The sequence below is a fragment of the Mus pahari genome, chromosome 3, assembly GCF_900095145.1.
Source record: "Mus pahari chromosome 3, PAHARI_EIJ_v1.1, whole genome shotgun sequence".
Classification (NCBI taxonomy): Eukaryota; Metazoa; Chordata; class Mammalia; order Rodentia; family Muridae; genus Mus; species Mus pahari.
Window position 1 is genome coordinate 38,789,862 of NC_034592.1, and position 19,190 is coordinate 38,809,051.

The 19,190-nt window shown below is 37.5% G+C and overlaps 1 protein-coding gene across 1 annotated transcript in view; it reads left to right on the forward strand.

Annotated features, from left to right (window-relative positions):
• Positions 1 to 15,425, forward strand: part of Rif1 (replication timing regulatory factor 1) — a 51,580-nt gene extending 36,155 nt beyond the window's left edge. The window contains exons 25-36 of the mRNA XM_021192695.2: positions 679 to 778; positions 1,426 to 1,545; positions 2,210 to 2,361; positions 2,985 to 3,068; positions 3,144 to 3,195; positions 3,699 to 6,770; positions 8,972 to 9,118; positions 9,396 to 9,473; positions 9,564 to 9,679; positions 11,491 to 11,644; positions 13,579 to 13,687; positions 14,310 to 15,425. Of these exons, the coding sequence (XP_021048354.1) occupies positions 679 to 778; positions 1,426 to 1,545; positions 2,210 to 2,361; positions 2,985 to 3,068; positions 3,144 to 3,195; positions 3,699 to 6,770; positions 8,972 to 9,118; positions 9,396 to 9,473; positions 9,564 to 9,679; positions 11,491 to 11,644; positions 13,579 to 13,687; positions 14,310 to 14,521 (4,396 nt within the window). The 3' untranslated portion in view covers positions 14,522 to 15,425. The remainder of the gene's footprint in view (positions 1 to 678; positions 779 to 1,425; positions 1,546 to 2,209; positions 2,362 to 2,984; positions 3,069 to 3,143; positions 3,196 to 3,698; positions 6,771 to 8,971; positions 9,119 to 9,395; positions 9,474 to 9,563; positions 9,680 to 11,490; positions 11,645 to 13,578; positions 13,688 to 14,309) is intronic.
• The last annotated feature ends 3,765 nt before the right edge of the window (positions 15,426 to 19,190 follow it).

Sequence of the window (19,190 nt, forward strand, 5' to 3'; positions counted from 1 at the left end):
CTTCAGACACTCCAGAAGAGGGCATCAGATCTTGTTAGGGATGGTCGTGAGCCACCATGTGGTTGCTGGGATTTGAACTCGGGACCTTTGGAAGAGCAGTCAGTGCTTTTACCCGCTGAGCCATCTCACCAGCCCCATATATGTCTTTATACCATGTGCTTGCCTGTTTGTGGAGGTCAGGGAGGGCATTGAATCCTCTGGAATTGATTTATGCATGGTTGTAGCCACGATGTGGGGTCTTGGGGAGTGTACCTGACTTCTTTGGAGGTAAAACTTCTAACTACTAAGCCATCACTAACCCCTCATGAATTTTCTTTTTCTTTTTCTTTTTCTTTTTTTTTTTTTTTAAATAAGTTTTGAGTTTTTAAGACAAATTTCATACCCACAGTATAGCTTGGCCTTGAACATGTGATCTCTCTCATGCTGGAAGTGTCTTCGTTTGAAAGTTGAGGAAGTTTGGGAATGCTGTGAAAAGTACAGAGAAAGATCCAAATATTGTCTAATTTCTCCAGTGTTGTAGTATATGTGTAGGTTAGAAAGTTCAAAGTCAGAGGTGTAATTACAAGTTTGAGGCCAGCCTGAGATTCATGAGAACCACTTTCATAATTAAAGTAATATTGCTAACACTACTAGTGTATTTCACTTAAGAATTACCTATATTTATGTATTTTTTAAAAGACCGATATTAAGACAAGCCAAACAGAAAATTTTGCTTCTGCTGCCTGGTTTGGAAAACGTTGAAATGATGGATGAGTCCAGTGAACCATATTCAGAATCAGTAAGTTTTTTGTTTTTTTAACTTAAATTTGGGTAGTTTGATGTAAGTGAGCAGCAGTAATCAGAACTTGAACAGGAAAGAATTCAGTAACACCACCTTTTCTTCAACCCATGTGAAATGGTGTCTTAGAAAACAAGCTTTCTAGTCAGGGAACAGGTGTGTACCTATATTTCGATTCAAAAGAAAAAACATACAGTGGTTTACTGTGGGTGGGGATTTTTGTTCTGTCTAAAAGAATTCTCAACAGAGAAAACAGTTCAGCTTGTTAGTGTGTTCAGCATAATTTTGTGTATCATAATTGTACACCCTGGTATCAGAGAAAAATGTGCTAGATTTGTGTTCTTCCTATGGTTTATTAACCTTTATTTTGGAATGTTGAAAGCTTCATTTTTTTTTTTTTTTCTTAAATTTCAACTCTATGTTGAGCAGTTGAGTCTAGTAATTTGATGTACTTGATAAGTTTTGTTTTCAGTTCACAAAAGTAAAAGCTACACAGGTAGATATATGTATCGGCACAGTCTTTCTTTGTGTGCAGTAGACTTGAATAGTCAGGAATTTACACCATTTAAACTGTGTAGTCATTAGACAACCTGACCAGAAGAAACAGAATAATAGATAGGTATTTAATGTGTTCATTTTTATCTCAGACAGAGAATTCACAATTAAATGTCAAGATAAGTGGCATGGAAAGAAAATCAAGTGGAAAAAGAGATTCCATTTTGGCACATACGAAGGATAAAAAAGAAAATGTGAAACTGTCGGCCAAAGTACGTTTTCAGAAGTATAATTTGCTAGAATTTTAAATATTAGCTTTGGAATAAAGAGCTATAAAAGTCAAAATAAATTTTGGTATTGGGTGGGATAATAGTTAGAGTTGGCAGTGGTAGCTTGTAGATCTAGGAGCCCAGAGTGATTTCTTGTTAGTAATGGCAAATCTGTATGATCTTAGTCTCATGGTCATTCTTAAATGAAAAGAGAAGAGATGAAAGGATTTTTGAAGAACACAGTATAGTGCATGACACTAATGTCGATGTTTTGGTTAGAACTTTTATCATACAGCTTAATCATTTTCGGTGATGTGCTGCCCAGGTAAAACATGTGCCTCTTAACTCCATAATCCTGGCCTCCTCAGAGGCTCACTGTTTAGCTTCTCAATATTAGAGTTAGGAGAGAGAAAAGGACAGTTAATTTTTTATTGTGAATATTGTATTGGTTTTATTTACATGCTTGCGAACAGAGTTGGTAGGGTGAGACAGGAGAAGCATAAGTTTAGTCCAACCTGCACTGCATAAAGAGACCTTGTCTTCAAATGAGAAAGGTATTGATTTCATGCTTCTAATCACTATTGAAAAATAATGCCAGTGTTAGGAAACATAGAAGAATAAGAAAATAATTTGCAAACTCATACATTTATTTTTTAACAATCCACAGCTGAAACTAGAATCTTCATCTCCAAAAATAAAGAGTGGTAAGCTTTTGGAAGAGGAAAAGTCTACTGACTTTGTCTTCATACCTCCAGAAGGAAAAGAGACAAAGACCAGGGTTCTAACTGAGCACCAGAAAGAAGTACTCAAGACAAAACGGTTTGTGAGCTTTTTTTTTTTTTTTTTTTAACTTGAGCTCTCTGTAGATAATGTAGATAATGCCCATAATATCATGTGGGCATGCATTTATGTTTTTGGTGTCTGGTTAAGAGATCTTACTTAGGACATTGGTTATGCTAGGCAAGTGCTGTACCACTGAGCTGTTATCCCTAGCCTGAGTATACTAAATTTTAAAGGTAGATGGTGGACTATATACATAATGGGATTTCATAATATTTTAATCTTATCTAGAAGTATGCCTAGTGTTTCTAAACGTTCTAATTTTTTCAAATTGCTTATTTACATCCCAAATGCTGCCCCCTTCCCACGTCCCCACCACCTCACCTCTGAGAGGCAGTCCCTCCCCACCCCCTTCCTCAATCCCCACAGCATACCCCCCACCCTGATGCATCAAGTTTCTGCAGGGTTAGGCCCATCCTCTCCCACTGAGGTCACTTCTAAACTGCCTTTAGTGAGTTATATGAGTATTGGAAAGGAAAGTAGTTTCTTAGGGAAACCTATATTCTTTTATATAATTCATTAAGTCTACTTTGATAGAATAATTTTGGTGGTGGGAATGTATATTATCAGGTTTTTAGAATTGTTATAAATGTTTTTCTTAGGTGTGATATTCCTGCCTTGTATAATAATCTGGATGCTTCACAGGACACTTTATTTTCTGCTCAGTGTAGTCAAGAAGAATCAATGTAAGTATAAATCTTTTATGACTAATTTTCTAATTATATAATTAAAGAATAATCTAATTTGTCTATTTATCTTAGGGAAAGCCTCACTTTAACTGAAAAACCAAAAGAAGATGCCAAGATAATTAAGGTATAAGCGGTGTTTGAACTTCAGGGTCTTTACAATCATTCTTCTATTAGATTGTGTGAATTATAAGGTTGTAAATTATACAGATCTTTATTTCATTAATTATTTAAATGTGTACAAGTCTCCTAACTCTGAACCATACACTAGCAGAATTGTACATAAGTATGCATTTAAAATACATTGTAAATAAGTTTTTGCACTTGGAAGCTTTAAAGCAGTGTCTGAGGTACCCAGGATGTCTTTGAGCTGCAATGGAGCTAAAGTTCTCTTAGCTAACTCAATCTCCATGGCTTCCATCAGTTTTGGCCTCCCATGGCTTTAACTGCATCATCACTTTAAAGTATGGTAATAGTTCTTTACTGGGACTTTTGGAACATTCACAGTATTTTGAATGTTAATACCTGTACCAGAGTCTATTCTTAAGTTTCCCAAGAAAAACCACAGTATTATATTTAAATTTTCCAAGTAAGTGGTGTTACTTATGTAATCTATGTGCTTTTATTTAGGAAGAGCAAAGGGAGAGTGCTATTTTCATTCCTCAAGATGCCCCGGGAAACTGTGGAATAGATGAACAACCTGAGAAGGCTTCTTTACCAAATTGTGGTGGCTCTGTTGCTGAAACCAATCCAGAACCATTGATCACTGGTTTTGATGCTAGAAAAGAAGTATTAATTTCATCAAAGATAATGTCTACTGAATATTCATCTAGTACAGAAACTTCGGTGGTCAGCAGTAGTTCAGTTTCTGATGCCACTTTTTCTGGAACTCCTCCACAGCCTACGAGTCGGAGACAAACTTTTATTACTTTGGAGAAATTTGATGGCTCAGAAACTAGACCTTTTAGTCCATCCCCCTTGAATAACATGTCTTCCACTGTTACAGTGAGAAATAACCAGGGTAATACAACTAACACTGACACGCCACCAAAAGCAAGGAAAAGAGAAGTGATGAACTCACAATCTGATTCAGAACGTTTGGCGAATGCAGGTAAGAAATCAAGCCGGAGATGGAGTAAAGCTGAGCAGTCAGTTGCTAAAAAGTCTAAGCCTTCACTGACATCTGAACAGGAAGAGCACTCGTCCGAAAATAACTCTCCTGATTTGCTCAGTCCAACAGAACGTGTGTCAGAAAACCACGATCATCCTTTTGAAGCTACCCTAGAGCATGAAGATGGAGATCCTAAACCAGCAGTAGAAAATGCTTCATTGGAAGACTTAACGGAAGAGAGAAATGTAGGCATTAATATGGAATCTAAAGAAAGTACAGCCTCAGTTGTAGCATCAACAGAACAAATAGTAAATGAAGATAGTCAAGCTGCTGCACTAGCTACAAATCCAAAAACACTCCGACGGTCTTCCAGGCGGCGTTCAGAAGCAGCAGATCCTTGCAGTGACAGCCAAGAGAAAGAAAGTAGTCAGCAAAAAAAGGAAAGACGAAAGGAAGAAGAAAAAACAATTTCAAAGAGCCCGCTGCATATCAAAGATGATAAATTGCCCAAGCAAAAACTAACTGCTGAGCCACCTATACAGGAAAATTTAACTGAAAAGGGAAATACTTTACATGAGAGAACTCCAGGGGAACCCAGTGTTAGTGCTGAAATTGACCAAAATAAAAGAAAACCAGACCTTGAGAATGTTAGTTCTGAAGGAGGTGGTACCCTGGACAATATAGATAAGTCATCTGAGAAACCTTTAAGAGGACGGACACGTTATCAAACAAGAAGAGCTTCTCAGGGTTTGATTACTGGTGTTGAAAACTCAGAATCTGATAGTTCTGAGGCAAAGGAAGAAGTTTCTAGAAAGAAACGATCAGGGAAATGGAAAAATAAAAGCAGTGACAGTGTTGACATTGAAGATCAAGAAGAAAAAATGGCTGAAGAGGAAGTTATGAAAACTGCAAATCAGACACACGATGGTCAAGCACTTCCTGATGTTGATATAAACACAGCAGCTCAGGTTTCTGAAAAAAGTACAAATAAGGTTATTCTTCAGGATTCTTCTGGGTCTGTAGATTCACTGCAAGTTCCACCTACAGGAGAGGATAAAAGTAAGACTAGCAAATGTGTAGACAGTTCATTTGTAAGTCTACCTGTGCCAGAATCAAACCTCAGGACTAGGAATGCCAGTAAGAGATTATATAAACGAGATACTGATAGTAATGTGAAGGTATCAGACAGCTCTCTGTCTCCTGAAAAATTCACCCAAGTAGTTGAATGCCAACACAAGAGAAGTAGGAGAGTCAGGAGATCTAAAAGTTGTGACTGCTGTGGCGAAAAATCACAGTTCCAGGAAAAGTCATTTATTGGGTTAAAGAACTCAGAAAGTTATGCTATAAAGAGTGTAGAGAAAAAAAAGACAGATATACAAGTACCTGTGACCGCACCTGAAACTCCTGAAGCTAGTGACCATGCTGAAACAAAGTTGGCAGGTGAACAGCCTATTGTGAATTCTCATTTGGGTCTTAAAGAAGAGAATTGTACTACTGGGGATTCAGTTAAGTATGAGCCTGAATTGGAAGAAGCTTCCCTTTCATCTGAAATAGTAACTATGAAAGAGAAGACTCACGATATAGACGCTAGGAGTGAAGCAGTGTCTGAAGTCCAAGAGCCATGTAGTGAAAAACACAGCGCTGCAGAGGACCCATGCTTAAGTGAGTGCAAAGACATTTCACAGAACCCCCTTTCAGAGAACAGAGAATTTGACATCAGCGATGTAGGGAAGGTATGCAAAGTAATAGCTGGGTCCAGTCCAGAGGGAGTTGAAACTGTGGATTTAAAGGACGCATTTGTAGCTGCTGTCTCTGAAAAGAGTCCCCAAATGGATGTTTCAACAATAGATGTGGCAACAGAGGGAGATAATAAAGAAGATGAATGTGAAGCAGTCACAGCTGAAGTGAATGCTGAAGGAGTAGCCACTGAGGACTTTAATTCAAGTATGGGTCTTTCTGATACTCCCACACCTGTAAGCAAGGATGTTGAGATTGAGCATCCAGCCAGTGGGGAAATAGAGGGGGATAGCAATGAATCTGATTCAGGCTCATGTGAGGAAATGAACAAAGAAATGGAAAGTCAAAAAGCCCAGATGAACACTGAAATTGACAATGCCAGGGTAAAGGAGATGGACATGATTGCCAGTACCTCTAAATCTGAAGAAGCACTGATTGGAAGACTAGACATCAACACTGAGAGCTTAGTTAGTGACATTGAAATGGGTGCTGGAGAAAGAACTGTTAATTGTAAAACTGAAACATCCATTGAACTTAATAAATTAGATGAAGCAAAATTAAGTGACAATGAAACTGCAGTGGGAAATGATACTCTGCAGGAAATTTGCTTTACTTCAGAGAAAACGGAGGAATTACCACAGTCTCTGATACCTCAAGTGGCTTCTGAACTTGCAGCAGAAAGCAATACTGCATCTCCTGAAAAGTTAGAGCTGGACCCTTTTGGGTCAGTAAGTGAAAGTCCTAGTGGTATGCAGGCACGCTGTGTCTGGTCACCTTTGGCTTCTCCATCCACAAGCATTTTAAAGAGAGGACTCAAAAGAACGCAAGAAGATGAGATCTCACCAGTTAACAAGGTAGGAGGAACGACATTGTAATGAATCTAATGTTTGCTTGGAATATGTTGTCACTATGTGAAACCTAGTAAAGGACAGGGTATTAGCATCATGGCCACTCACCATGGAAAGGTCAGGAAGGGTTTCAGGTGATCTTGCACCTCACACTCAAGAAGGTGTACACATGGGACATGGGTAGCTCTCATTTAGGATTTTCCTTTTCTATAATCCAATTCATGGAACCAGCTTTAAGAAGCCAGTCAGCGCCGGGCGTGGTGGCGCATGCCTTTAATCCCAGCATTCGGGAAGGCAGAGGCAGGCTGATTTCTGAGTTCGAGGCCAGCCTGGTCTACAAAGTGAGTTCCAGGACAGCCAGGGCTATACAGAGAAACCCTGTCTCTAAAAAAAAGAAAAATAAAAAACAACAAACAAACCAAACAAACAAGGCTTCTGAGACTTCAGAGATGAAATTGTTTAGGAAGATGTAACAGCTCTTGATTTTTATTTTATTTTATTTTATTTTTTGTTTTCCTTTTGTTTTTATGACAAAGGGCCTTCACTATGCAGTTCTGGCGGGCCTGGAAAACAGGTTTTTTTAAGAAAACAGGTTTATTGTGGACAGAATTCTGAATTCTTCAGAAGGCTTGTACAACTTAACTAGCACAACTATTGTACGACTGTTTGGTAGGAGCTTAGATTTAGTGTCTGTCTCTGTCTCTCTTTGAAGACAGGGTCTTGCTATGTAGTCCTGGCTATACTTGGGAATATTAATTTCTGTGGTAGATACTTACAGATTGCCCATTCTTAAGAATCAGTCCTAGAAGATCTGGAATGATATTCATAATTATAGGAGATCTCTGTTACATATTTAGCGAATAGCTCAATGTGAACATATTGTAGACCTTTAGAAGAAGCCAAGTTAGCCACAGTGAGGTTAAAATGGATCAAAATTGTTGCCCTGTGGCCACGATATTTGTATTGCCTTCAGAAAGTTTAGGTCAGGGGCAAAGGAGATAGCTTGGGAGATCTCACATTTGCAAAGCAGCCATGAGGACCTCAGTAAAATTTCTAGAACCCACATTTAAAGTAAGAATCCTGGGCTGGGTGGCATGTCCTAATCTTTGTCTTGGGGAGACAGATAACCATAATCTGGGGTCTGCTGCTTAGTACACCTAGTATACTTAGGGAAATTCAGGCCATTGTGAAGCATCATCTCACAAAATTTAGTTGTACAACACCTGAGCAATCACTCCCTTCAGAGTTGTCCTCTGACTGCCACATGCCTGCATTCACAAGTTTATATCGATTAATAAGATATACCAGAAGCCAGTTACTACTATCTATAGTCTGTATAATATAGTTTATTGGTTAGCTAAATCAAATTATACAGAATTTTTAAAGAAATTTAATATTATTTGGTCTGTATGTTTGTATATTCAAAAGTCGGTGCTCCTGGTGAGGCCAGAATGTATCGGTTTGGAGCTGGAGTTAGAGACTTATGTAGAACTGGTTTGTTAATGTTGGTGCTAGGATTTGAACTCTGGCTATCATTAGCAGCCGGTGCTTTTAACACCTAAGCTGTCTCTTGAGCCCTTGTTTTGTTCTTTGAGACTGAGGTTTCACTATGTAGTTCCAGACCTGCCTCAATTTGGTGATTTTCTGCCTTAGTCTCCTGTGCTGGGATCACAGGTATACACTGCCATTCCTGTATTTTGGTTTTTAGACAGGGTCTCACTATGTAGCCCGACTGACCTGGAACTTGAAAATCTGTACTGTGCAGAGCAGGCTGATCTCAGACTTTGCCTCTTGAGCTAGGATTGAAGGTGTACACCATCACATCCTTCGTATCCATTGTACATTGCTAATTTAAAGGGTTTGATTAAAGTTTTGATCACTGAAGAAGTAGTTTAGTATATAATTAGAATGAGTTGCAGTATTAGGCAATATCTGAAAGATGGAACAGTTTTGCAGGAGGGTTCTAGTAAAATAAGCTTGGACTTGCTTTTGCACAAACTCAAGGTGTTGTCATCTTTTTTTTTGAGGGGGGGATATGTGCACACATTTAATCCAAATTGTTTTACATTTAACTCATTGATTTACATAAACGTTTGTAAGGGTCTAAAGTAAGAATTTAATATCTTTTTAATCATTAGTCAATTGTAAAAAGTGCCAATTAATGACAGGTGTTGTCTTCTTAATGAAAACTTGTTTTGTACTTTCAGGTTAGACGTGTCTCGTTTGCAGATCCAATATACCAAGCAGGATTGGCAGATGACATTGATAGGCGCTGCTCTGTTGTTAGACCTCACTCTTCAAATAGCTCTCCCATAATAAAGAGTGTTAAAACGTCACCTACTTCACACTCTAAGGTAAGCTGTGGTCTTCAAAATATGCATATGTTTTTATTTAAACTTGTATTTGAAGATCAAGAAACAGTCTTCTTTGCTTTGGATATATATTGCTTTTTCATGGAGAGGGCTAAGGCTAATCAATCAGCTAAATACCACAGGTAAATTAATATTTTATTCTATTCCATTTTCATTTCCTAAAGTTTTACAAGGTTGATTTAGTTGTACAATTTAATTTGTAACATTATAGTTGTCTGGGGTTCTGAGTGTTTTTTTTTTTTTTCTCTACTCTGTCTAGCATAATACCACTTCAGCCAAAGGATTTCTGTCCCCAGGATCACAGAGCTCTAAATTTAAGAGCTCAAAGAAGTGTTTAGTAAGAAGTGCTTTGGTTTTTATGTAATTTTTATACTTTCATGTTCAATCTTGTAACCTCTACTTAATGGCTCTTGAAATTTATTTTAAGATTACAGAAATGGCCCAAGAACCCATGCTATCCCCAACAGAAAGTGTTTACCCAGCTTTGGTGAACTGTGCAGCATCAGTTGACATCATTTTACCTCAGATTACATCAAACATGTGGTAAGAGGTGTAGGTGTTAGGGGTATATATGTTTGTTTCTCACCTTTATTTTGAGGCATAGTATTGTTAAAATTTCCCAGTTTGAGGAGGGGCGTTTAGCTGCTAAGGGATCTGAGGTAGGAGGATCACCCGGTCACAGCCTGCCTGAGATGTAGTTGTAATTTTCTATAGTTGTTTTTTTCTTCTTCTTCTTTGAGACAGAGTTTCTCTGTGTAGCCCTGACTGTCCTGGAGCTCACTCTATAGACCAGACTGGCCTCGTACTCAGAAATCGCCTGCCTCTGCCTCCTGTAATTTTCTATCGTAATGATGGGAGTAATCTGGGACTAGGATTGAAGCTCAGTTGGTAGACTGCTTGTTTAGAATTGATGAGTGTATAAATTTCGCCCTCAGTACCACATAAGCCAGAAGTGCTTTTTCAGGAGCATTAGGGCCAGTTCAAGGTCATCCTCTGACAGATGTATAGTTTGAGGTCAGTGTCACACTGGATTGTTGATTTAAATTTCTAAGACCTTAATGAGGTTCACCTGTATGAACCATGTTCATACAGAACATAAGTTCTGTGTTCTTGATTTTGGATCCTTTCCTCCCTCCATACACACTGGGATTATAAGATTGAATTGCCACGCATGGCTTAGGGGGAATGTCTTTTTTTTTATTTATTATATGTAAGTACACTGTAGCTGTCTTCAGACACTCCAGAAGAGGGTGTCAGATCTTGTTACCATGTGGTTGCTGGGATTTGAACTCCGGACCTTTGGAAGAGCAGTCGGGTGCTCTTACACACTGAGCCATCTCACCAGCCCAGGGGGAATGTCTTAATGGTCAAACTTCTAAGTGTCAAATTAGTTGGCGTTTATTCCTCTCACACATTTTTTACTTCAAAAGTAAAACATGCGTGTATCCTGATATGAATAAAGGCTTAGTGTTTGCATATTTTGGTATGTATCGTGTTTCATCCTACTGTAGACCCTCTTAGGAATAGAAGTATCATTGTAAAATGAAAGCTTATGAAGCTTAGTCCACAAAATTTGTAGAGCTGAGTAGGTTGGTTGCCATGATGTAGTTTCGTATAGGTAGACCTCATTGAGGGTCTTTGGTTTGTGCTTCAGTTTAATCTTATTTCAGTCTTGTTAGAAATGCAATTAGCATATTTTAAATTTATATGTGTATTGCCTGCATGTATGTCTATATACCATGTGAGGCTGATACCTGGAGGCCAAGAAGGTATTAGCATCCCTTAGAACTAGAGTTGAAATGTGTTCCTGGAAGTGAAATAAGTGCTCCTAACCACTGAGCTATCTCCCTCCATTCTCAGACCTAAATGTTAAGGGAATTGTTACATTTGGGAAACAGATAATTTCTTTAATAACTAGACTGATCAATCAGAACATAATTCCTTAGTAAGAAACTCCTTATTCTCCAGAGAACTCTGTCAGACATGCATATAGAAGTTAGAAGGAATTCACATTAAAAAGGGTCTAGGATAGGATAGGTTAAAAAAAAACCAAAACTGCATACAGCTGATGAAGGACCTGATTCCCAGACAGAAAGCTGGTGTGAAAACATGTCTCATTCCTCCTGGCTGGGCTAGGCTGGGCTGGGCTTATATTTTTGTATACAAAGATATACATCATTGATGCTGTTATTAAAGTGTTAGAAGCTAGAGGAGAATTGTATTTCACTAGATAGTTGCTTATCACACTATATGGATTAGGTGGACTGTATATAAACTCTTGAGTTTAAGTGGAGAAGTGCTCACGGATCATTTATCTGTAAAAGCATAATTATGTTTTTCCTTCTTTTCAAAAGGGCAAGAGGTCTCGGGCAACTCATCAGAGCCAAGAATATAAAAACCATTGGCGATTTGAGCACGCTTACGGCATCTGAAATAAAAACCCTGCCTATCCGTTCTCCAAAGGTGTTCAATGTAAAAAAGGCCCTCAGGGTATACCATGAGCAACAGGTAAAAATGGGTCATTTGCCTGCCCATGTGTCTGTGTACCATGTGTGTACTCTACTTTTGAAATTACTTGATTTTTGTATTTTTGATACTTAAAAAAATTTTTTTGCTGACAGGTTAATTGTATAAAAGCAAACAAAACCCAGAAACTAAACCACTAATTTGCAATGTCACAGGTAGAATTTCTGAAACATTTTCACTTTTTAAGAGTGTGTATGTGTGTGTTTGGTTGCCCATATGTACCATATGCATGTAGAACACTGTGGAAACCCAGAGTGTAAGATCCTTTGGAACTGGACATCACAAGAAGGTTCTGTGCAGAAACTTATGCACGTGTATGTGCGCGCACACTCTCTCTCTCACTCTCTCTCTCTCTCTCTCTCTCTCTCTCTCTCTCTCTCTCTCTCCACATGATGTGACTTAAGTCAGTAAAAACGCTATTATTACTAAAAGTAATATCTTTATAAAAGGAGGTTCATACCCATCGTTTTCGGTTTTGGTTTGTTTTACTTTTTGAGACAGGATCTCAGTATATATATACTTGGCAGTCCAGAAACTCACAAACACAGGGATCCTCATGACTTGGTGTTCATAGCAGAATTGTGTGCCATCATGGTTGGCTTCCCATTATATTTTCTTAACTATTACTAATGAGCTTTAGGAGTAGCTATAATTTTGTTTTGTTTTGTTTTGTTTTTCGAGACAGGGTTTCTCTGTATAGCCCTGGCTGTCCTGGAACTTACTCTGTAGACCAGGCTAGCCTCGAACTCAGAAATCTGCCTGCCTCTGCCTCCCGAGTGCTGGGATTAAAGGTGTGCGCCACCACGCCCGGCTGCTATAATTTTTTAATGTGTTTAAATGTATATGTTGTAATGCTTCATGTTTATGTGTAGATTTCTGAATAGCTCTAATAAAATTTAGTTCACATATAAATGAAATTAATCGATAACTGTTTATTGTTAATAAGTAATTATCTTGGATATATACTGTTCCTATGATTTATTTAATTTTGGAATTAAGAAAATTCTCCAAAATGAGGTAAATCTGAACTCACTGTCTGTTGCTCTCCATTTCCGTTCCCCATACCCGGGCATCCACTGTTTTGTTCCTTTCTGTAGGCTTACCTACTTCGAACATTGTTTAATATTGGAATAACACAAAGTCCGGTTGGTGGTTATAGGTTTTATTGTTAATCTGACTTTCTGTATATCCAAATAGGATTCCGTGGATATACTACATTTTCTTTACCCATCCCTCAACTTGATGGGCTTAGGGGTTGCTTTTCTCCTTCAGTTTTCATAAGAAATCCTTTAGGTTTTTATGTGGCCATATTTTTATTTCATTTGTGCCATTGTATAGGATTGTTGGGTCATGAAAACTTGAGCAATTTCTTTGAGCAGCTGTCCATGGAACCTGGGATACCTTATAGTGGTGTTCTTGTGCTGTTGGCTCTTGATTAGGACATAACGCAGAGTGAGCAGTGCTCTACCAGGGAGGTATCTGTATCTTTGAAAATAACAGCCACTGATTTCTACTGAAGGGTTAACCTTTTCCACATTTCTGAACTTGGGGAATTTTACTAGCCATTGATACTATGTTTTCTAAGAAATTATATTATATTAAATAATAAATTTCTAACTCTTTGAGGAAACACTTCGGGCAGAAGTCACACTGGCTGGCCTAGAACTCACTAGAGACTGGGCTGTACTCTTTAAAAAAAAAAAAAAAATCCAGCAGAGGTTGTTTCCAGAGTGCTGGGATTGCAGAATTGCTCCACCACACCTGCCATGATACTATATATGTCCAGTTTTAGTAAATATTTTTTAGTAGCATTAACTGAATTGATTATATAGATTATGGGGCATTTCATGTTTCATGTCATTCCTGTTTAAAATATGTTTTATTCTGTTTGTTACTGTTTTAAATGCATAATCAAGATGAAATCTCGTGGACTTGAAGAAATTCCAATTTTTGATATTTCTGAGAAGGCAGTAAATGGAGTGGAGAGCAAGACCGTCTCCACGGATGAAGAAAGATTCGCCTCAGGTATGCTAGTCAAGCATGTTAGCTTCATATGGAACAAGTGTTCTTGGAAAGCATAACTTTGTTAATGGTTGTACATCTTTTTAAAAAAGGTTATTTTTAGTATATACACTTTGCTTGTATGTATTTGTGTACTTTGGTTCCTCTGGAACTAATATTAGAGCAGTTGTGATTTGCCGTGTGACTGCTTGGAAATGAATCCTGGTCCTTTGGAAGGATAGACTTAGTAAAAGTACTGAGACATTTCTCCAGGCCAATGCTTTAATTTTAATTTGACCACAACTATGAATTCACCATATTCCCCTGCCGCCCTCCCCTACGCCAAGTACATGAGGGGAATACCTATTTAATTTTAATTGTGTCTAACTGGTTTTCTTTGTGTCAGTGTTCAGTCCATCAAGGTATAGATAAGGATGTTGACATTTTGTTCAGTTATTTTATGTAGAGTAACAAGCTATGGGTAGATTTTACTGGCATTGTGTTCTCTTGACCAAGTTTCTCATAGCTTATTTCCTCTCAGTATGATTGGAGATACAGATCAGTTTTTAAAACTGGTATGGATTTAATATATATATATATATATATACATATATGTGTGTGTGTGTGTGTGTTTTTCCTTTTATAGATTTGATTGATCCCGTGACCCTAGATCCCCCATTGTCTAAAAACCTTGTGGCACAAATTAGTGCTCTCGCTCTTCAACTGGACTCAGAAGATCTCTACAGTTACTCTGGAAGCCAGCTATTTGAAATGCACGAAAAACTTGGTACCATGGCAAACTCTATAATAAGAAATCTACAGTCACGTTGGAGATCACCAGCCCATGAAAATTCTTAGTATTTTAAGAGAAATGTAAAGTTTTTTCACCATCAGATTTTATTTTTTGGCTTTTAGAAATATTCACACCATTTAGAGAGGACACTTTGTAAAGTTGGTAAAGTAATCAAATCCTGAAAGGTAATGAATTACTAGGTCATTTTTATAAGCTCATTAGATCTTCCCTACTGTATTTTCTTGGCCAGTACACATAGTTTTTTAAGAAATTTAAATGTTACTGAAACTTGAAAGCAAAAGAAATATACATACTTTTTTTTTCATGCTTTAACTCATGCATATTTTGGTATAGCTCATGCAAAAGATTTTAATTGAGATAGAAGAAAAGTTTTATTTACACTTTATTGAATTGATAGAGATGTTTATACTCTTTCAAAATATTTATATTTGTTGTGCCTGGTCGAACACCTGTACTGAGATGCAAAAGAATGAGAGCATTTCCTGAAGATTACAGCTGTAGAAAATCTTTGAAATACCAAGTTTCAACTTGTGTGTTAAAATAATCATGCTTAATTCACTAAGATTCTGTTCATTGTGCATTGACAAATACTTGTGCAGCAGCCTTTGTGAAAATGTGCTCTTATGAGGTATAGTGTTCACCCTTAAATGCATGACTTTGTACATTATGTATAGAAGACAATGGTTTTTAATTTATAAAGTTCAGCCTTCATTAATCGCATGAGTTTTCTGCAGCTTTTTGTGAATACTATTGTTTTGTGTAATAGAAACATTTGTATATATTTAATATCAAAATATCCATGTGGATAGTAAAAGTACTTCATTGGACCTACTGAGGATATTTGTAGGAGTCTTTATCTACAAATAAAACAACAGATAGTTTTGTATTTAGTTAAAACATGAGTTTATTTTCTCAAATGTCCAGAATAATTAAAATTATTGGAACCAGAAAATGTTACATGCCACTACCTTTTTTCTTATGGTTTGGAAGAGGATCCCAGCCACTAGAAAATGTGCCTCCCTCATATTTCTTCTTAATGGAGAGTTACCCTGGATATTTTCATTGCCGGATGTACTATAAACTGTCTGTAGAGATAACTGGTTTTTCACATCTATTGAATATGAAACTTGGAAGAAGTTGGAAACTGCCATTTTTATATGTGTGTTTTTTTGAGTTAAAAAAAATTAGGGTATATAATTAAACCATTTGTAAATTTCACCAAGTACTTAGTGCCTGCCTTCACATATTTGTTTCATGGGTTTTGTTTGTTTTATTTTTTGTTCTTGAGATACAGTCTCTGTACGTAGCCTAGGCTAGCTTTGAACTTTTGTTATCCTCCTGCCTCTGCTGTCAGAGGTCTGAAGTTGCCTGTGTTTGCCACTCTGCCTGGCTGTGTTTAATGTCTCCCCAAGGGTATATTTTGCTTGTTTTCTGAGTAAAATTAGTGAGTGAGCTTAGTTTCAAACTTAACCTCTGCTTAGAAAGATACTGCCATTGAAAGCTGGTGCCATTTTTTAGTTTAAGGTCTCCCTTTTTGCAGCAGAGAACCTCCCTGCTGCCCCTCCTAAATATAGTTGGTGTCACTTTTCATCATCATAAACCATTACAGGTATTTTTGGAACTAAGTGTATTCACCTACAAATAGGGCCATAAAACATCTGGGATTGTCACACTAAGGACCTAGGAGTCAGTAACAAAGACTAGTGTTTAAAAACATTGATAATGGTGGTTTGTATTGTCAGGGCACTATATTTAAGTACCTGGGTGAACACCTCAGAATATAGTGAGCGGGAGTGATTAGCCAGGAGGATTCGGATGGATGGATGGATGGATGGATGGATGGACAGACAGGCGGACGGATGGACGGACTGATGGCTCATCGCACAAACTGCATTATTTCACTCTGGTTTATTCACTTGTAGGCACAGCAAAGTTCTTAGGGAGCTTCAATTATAGCAGGAAGGGTGGCAAATGATTTGCTTACATTTCTGAATTTAATAAGAGCACATATCTGAGTGAAGTCATAGCTCAGGGAGATGGTGTTTTACCATAGGTCAGCTTATTGAATCATAGTTATTCTTAAGGTTGAGTCACCTTCTTTTCTGTATTCCTGGCTTCACTTTTTTTCTTTGTTAATTCCTAAAATAACAAAAAGCATCAATTTTTCTGAGTTGACTCCAAAGAATTGTTTTACTATTACATGGAACCCCTTCAGCTCTTTTCTAATGGTTAATTTTTTAAAAACATTGACATTCAGTTGTGATGCCCTAATTGTAAGTATTTAGACAAATACTAGAGCTGGCTAGATGGCCCCGTGGATGCAGTGCTGTCCTCCAGTCCTGATTGTGCCATTAGTGCCATTCTTGATACACATGGTGGAAAGATAGTGGTCCTTTGACCTCTGTACTTGGTGTGCATGTATATGCACACACAAATATGATGTAATTAAAATTTTTAAAGATTTTTATTTTCTGTGCATGAGTGTTTTGTCTGCATGTATGGATATGTACCATGTACATGCCTGGTGCCTGTGACAGTCGGAAGAAAGCACCTAATCCCTAGAAACCCGAGAGTTATAGACAAGCATGAGCTACCTTGTGGGTTCTGGGAATCTGGTCTTCTGAAAGAATAGCAAGTGCTCTTAATTGCTGAGCCAGTTTAATCCTTAATTTTTCATGCCTGTGAATATAGTTGATTTTCATGTTCAAACTGAGTTCATTACTAAAGATACCATTCTGTTACAGCAAGTTAAACTACTACTGAGTACTGCATGGTCTTACGTTGCATTTCAAATAGTGGTGGTGGGTCTAATAGGGCTAATACAGTTTGTAAATAGAATTTAAATCTAAAGATTAAAAGCATGGTGGTTGAATGACATTGTTCTTGGACTCTTAGTACAACTTAAAGGTAGCCAGGAACTCACATATTTAAGTGTCACTAGAATGTCAATAATTTAAAATCTTAATTGAAGTTTGAAGCATATGACATCTTTGTGCTGAGGTCAACCTGGTCTACAGGAAAGAACCTGTTTAAAACCCAATTAATTTGGGGAAAATAGTGTCTTAGAAACACATTTAAGTTAATGTTATAGTCTGCAAATAATAGCTGGAGAGTTTTGTTTGGTGTAAGATACACATATGAGCATGATAAAGTATTGGTTCTGACGTCGGTGGAAATACTTAACATGCTTCCAGACTTGACTGATTAAAGGTCAGATTTCATCTGATTATTTGCTGTTGATTTCAGAGGTAGTTCGTCAGGTCCACAGACTGTAGAACAATTGTGGGCATTATTGTGGTGACATTTTGCTGGGGCAGAAGCCTATTATTATTACCAAAACTCTAGCTCAGGTTGGCCTGCAACTCAATCTCAAACCCTTTGCTTCAGCCTCCCAAATATTTTTTCAACATTTCATAGCTATCTTAATTTTGTGGTGTCTGATAACTTAGTTAATGGTTATGTTGTGTTGTCCCTGGCTTTATATATTGCTCTTTGGTAGTAGCCATTAAAATCCATGTCCTTTAAGTTTAAGATCTGTAATTCCTTTTAAAAGTGCTCTTAACTAGCTATAGAACTTAACTGAGTTCTTAGAATAGATGATAAATCTTAAAATTTTGTTACAATATTTCTTCCTATAGATAAAAACCTTTCTTCAGTTAAAAGAGACATGACCTGACCTAAGATGTTAAAAAGAACAACTTCTGCCATGTAACTTTTATGCTTCAGTTACAGCAGAGTGAATGTTGTCTTTGTTTTGTTGACTGGTAATTGGGTATAGAACTTTCTAACATTAAACACCCTGTGCTTAGTGCACAGGGCAGTGATAGAATGAGGGGGAAACGGGTGGGCTGAATTTGATTTTGAGGCAGTCTTACTTCCCCAGCTGATGTCAAATTAGGCTGGCTGACCTCTTGCAGAGATCTGTTTGCCTCCAACTTCCCTATGTAGGCATTAACAGTGTGTACTACTGTACGATACTTGCTTAGCCAAGATTTGATGATAAAACCTTTTGGTGGAAAAACAAGCAATCCTGTTGGCTTGGAATGCTTTTCTGTCATACGTCACACAGTACCTTTTTCCGATTAATATGGTTATTTTAAAATATATAGTCAGGCGTGTGGTAAGCAACTTGTCTAATTCTAGCCTTGTGAGGTAGAGAACAAGAGTTCAAGGCTGGGAGAACTATTTTGTACATAGTTTATAATAAAATAAGACTTTTCTAAGAAACTGGAATTGAGTATAGAAACCAAAGTATGGTAGGAGAACTTAGTCACTACAGCACAAAGCAAACTATGCCTTACCTCCTGCGTTTTTGTGTTTGTGTGTTTGTGTTTTGCCTGTGTTTGTGTGTGCACCATGCGTATGATGTGCCCACAGATGTCAGAAAAGGGCATATCTTCTGGAACTTAAGAGTTCCAGAAGGTTGTGGTGGTAGGATTTGAACCTGGGTCCTCTAGAAGAGCAGCCAGTGAGTGCTCTTAATTATTCCAGCCCCACTTTCTCTTGTTTTAAACCATTGGGAAGAATTTTTTGTAGTTTGAAGCAAATGAAGAAATAGCTCTATATTCTTAGTATCCAGAATTAGTTGTATTGTGGCAGTCAGGCTGTGTTTGGCTGCTTTCCTAATTTGGTGACAGTTAAGTAATCTTAAACTAGCCTACAAGTATTTATTTGTCTCTTAATTTAAGAATTTGTTGGTCCTTGTTAATAGGA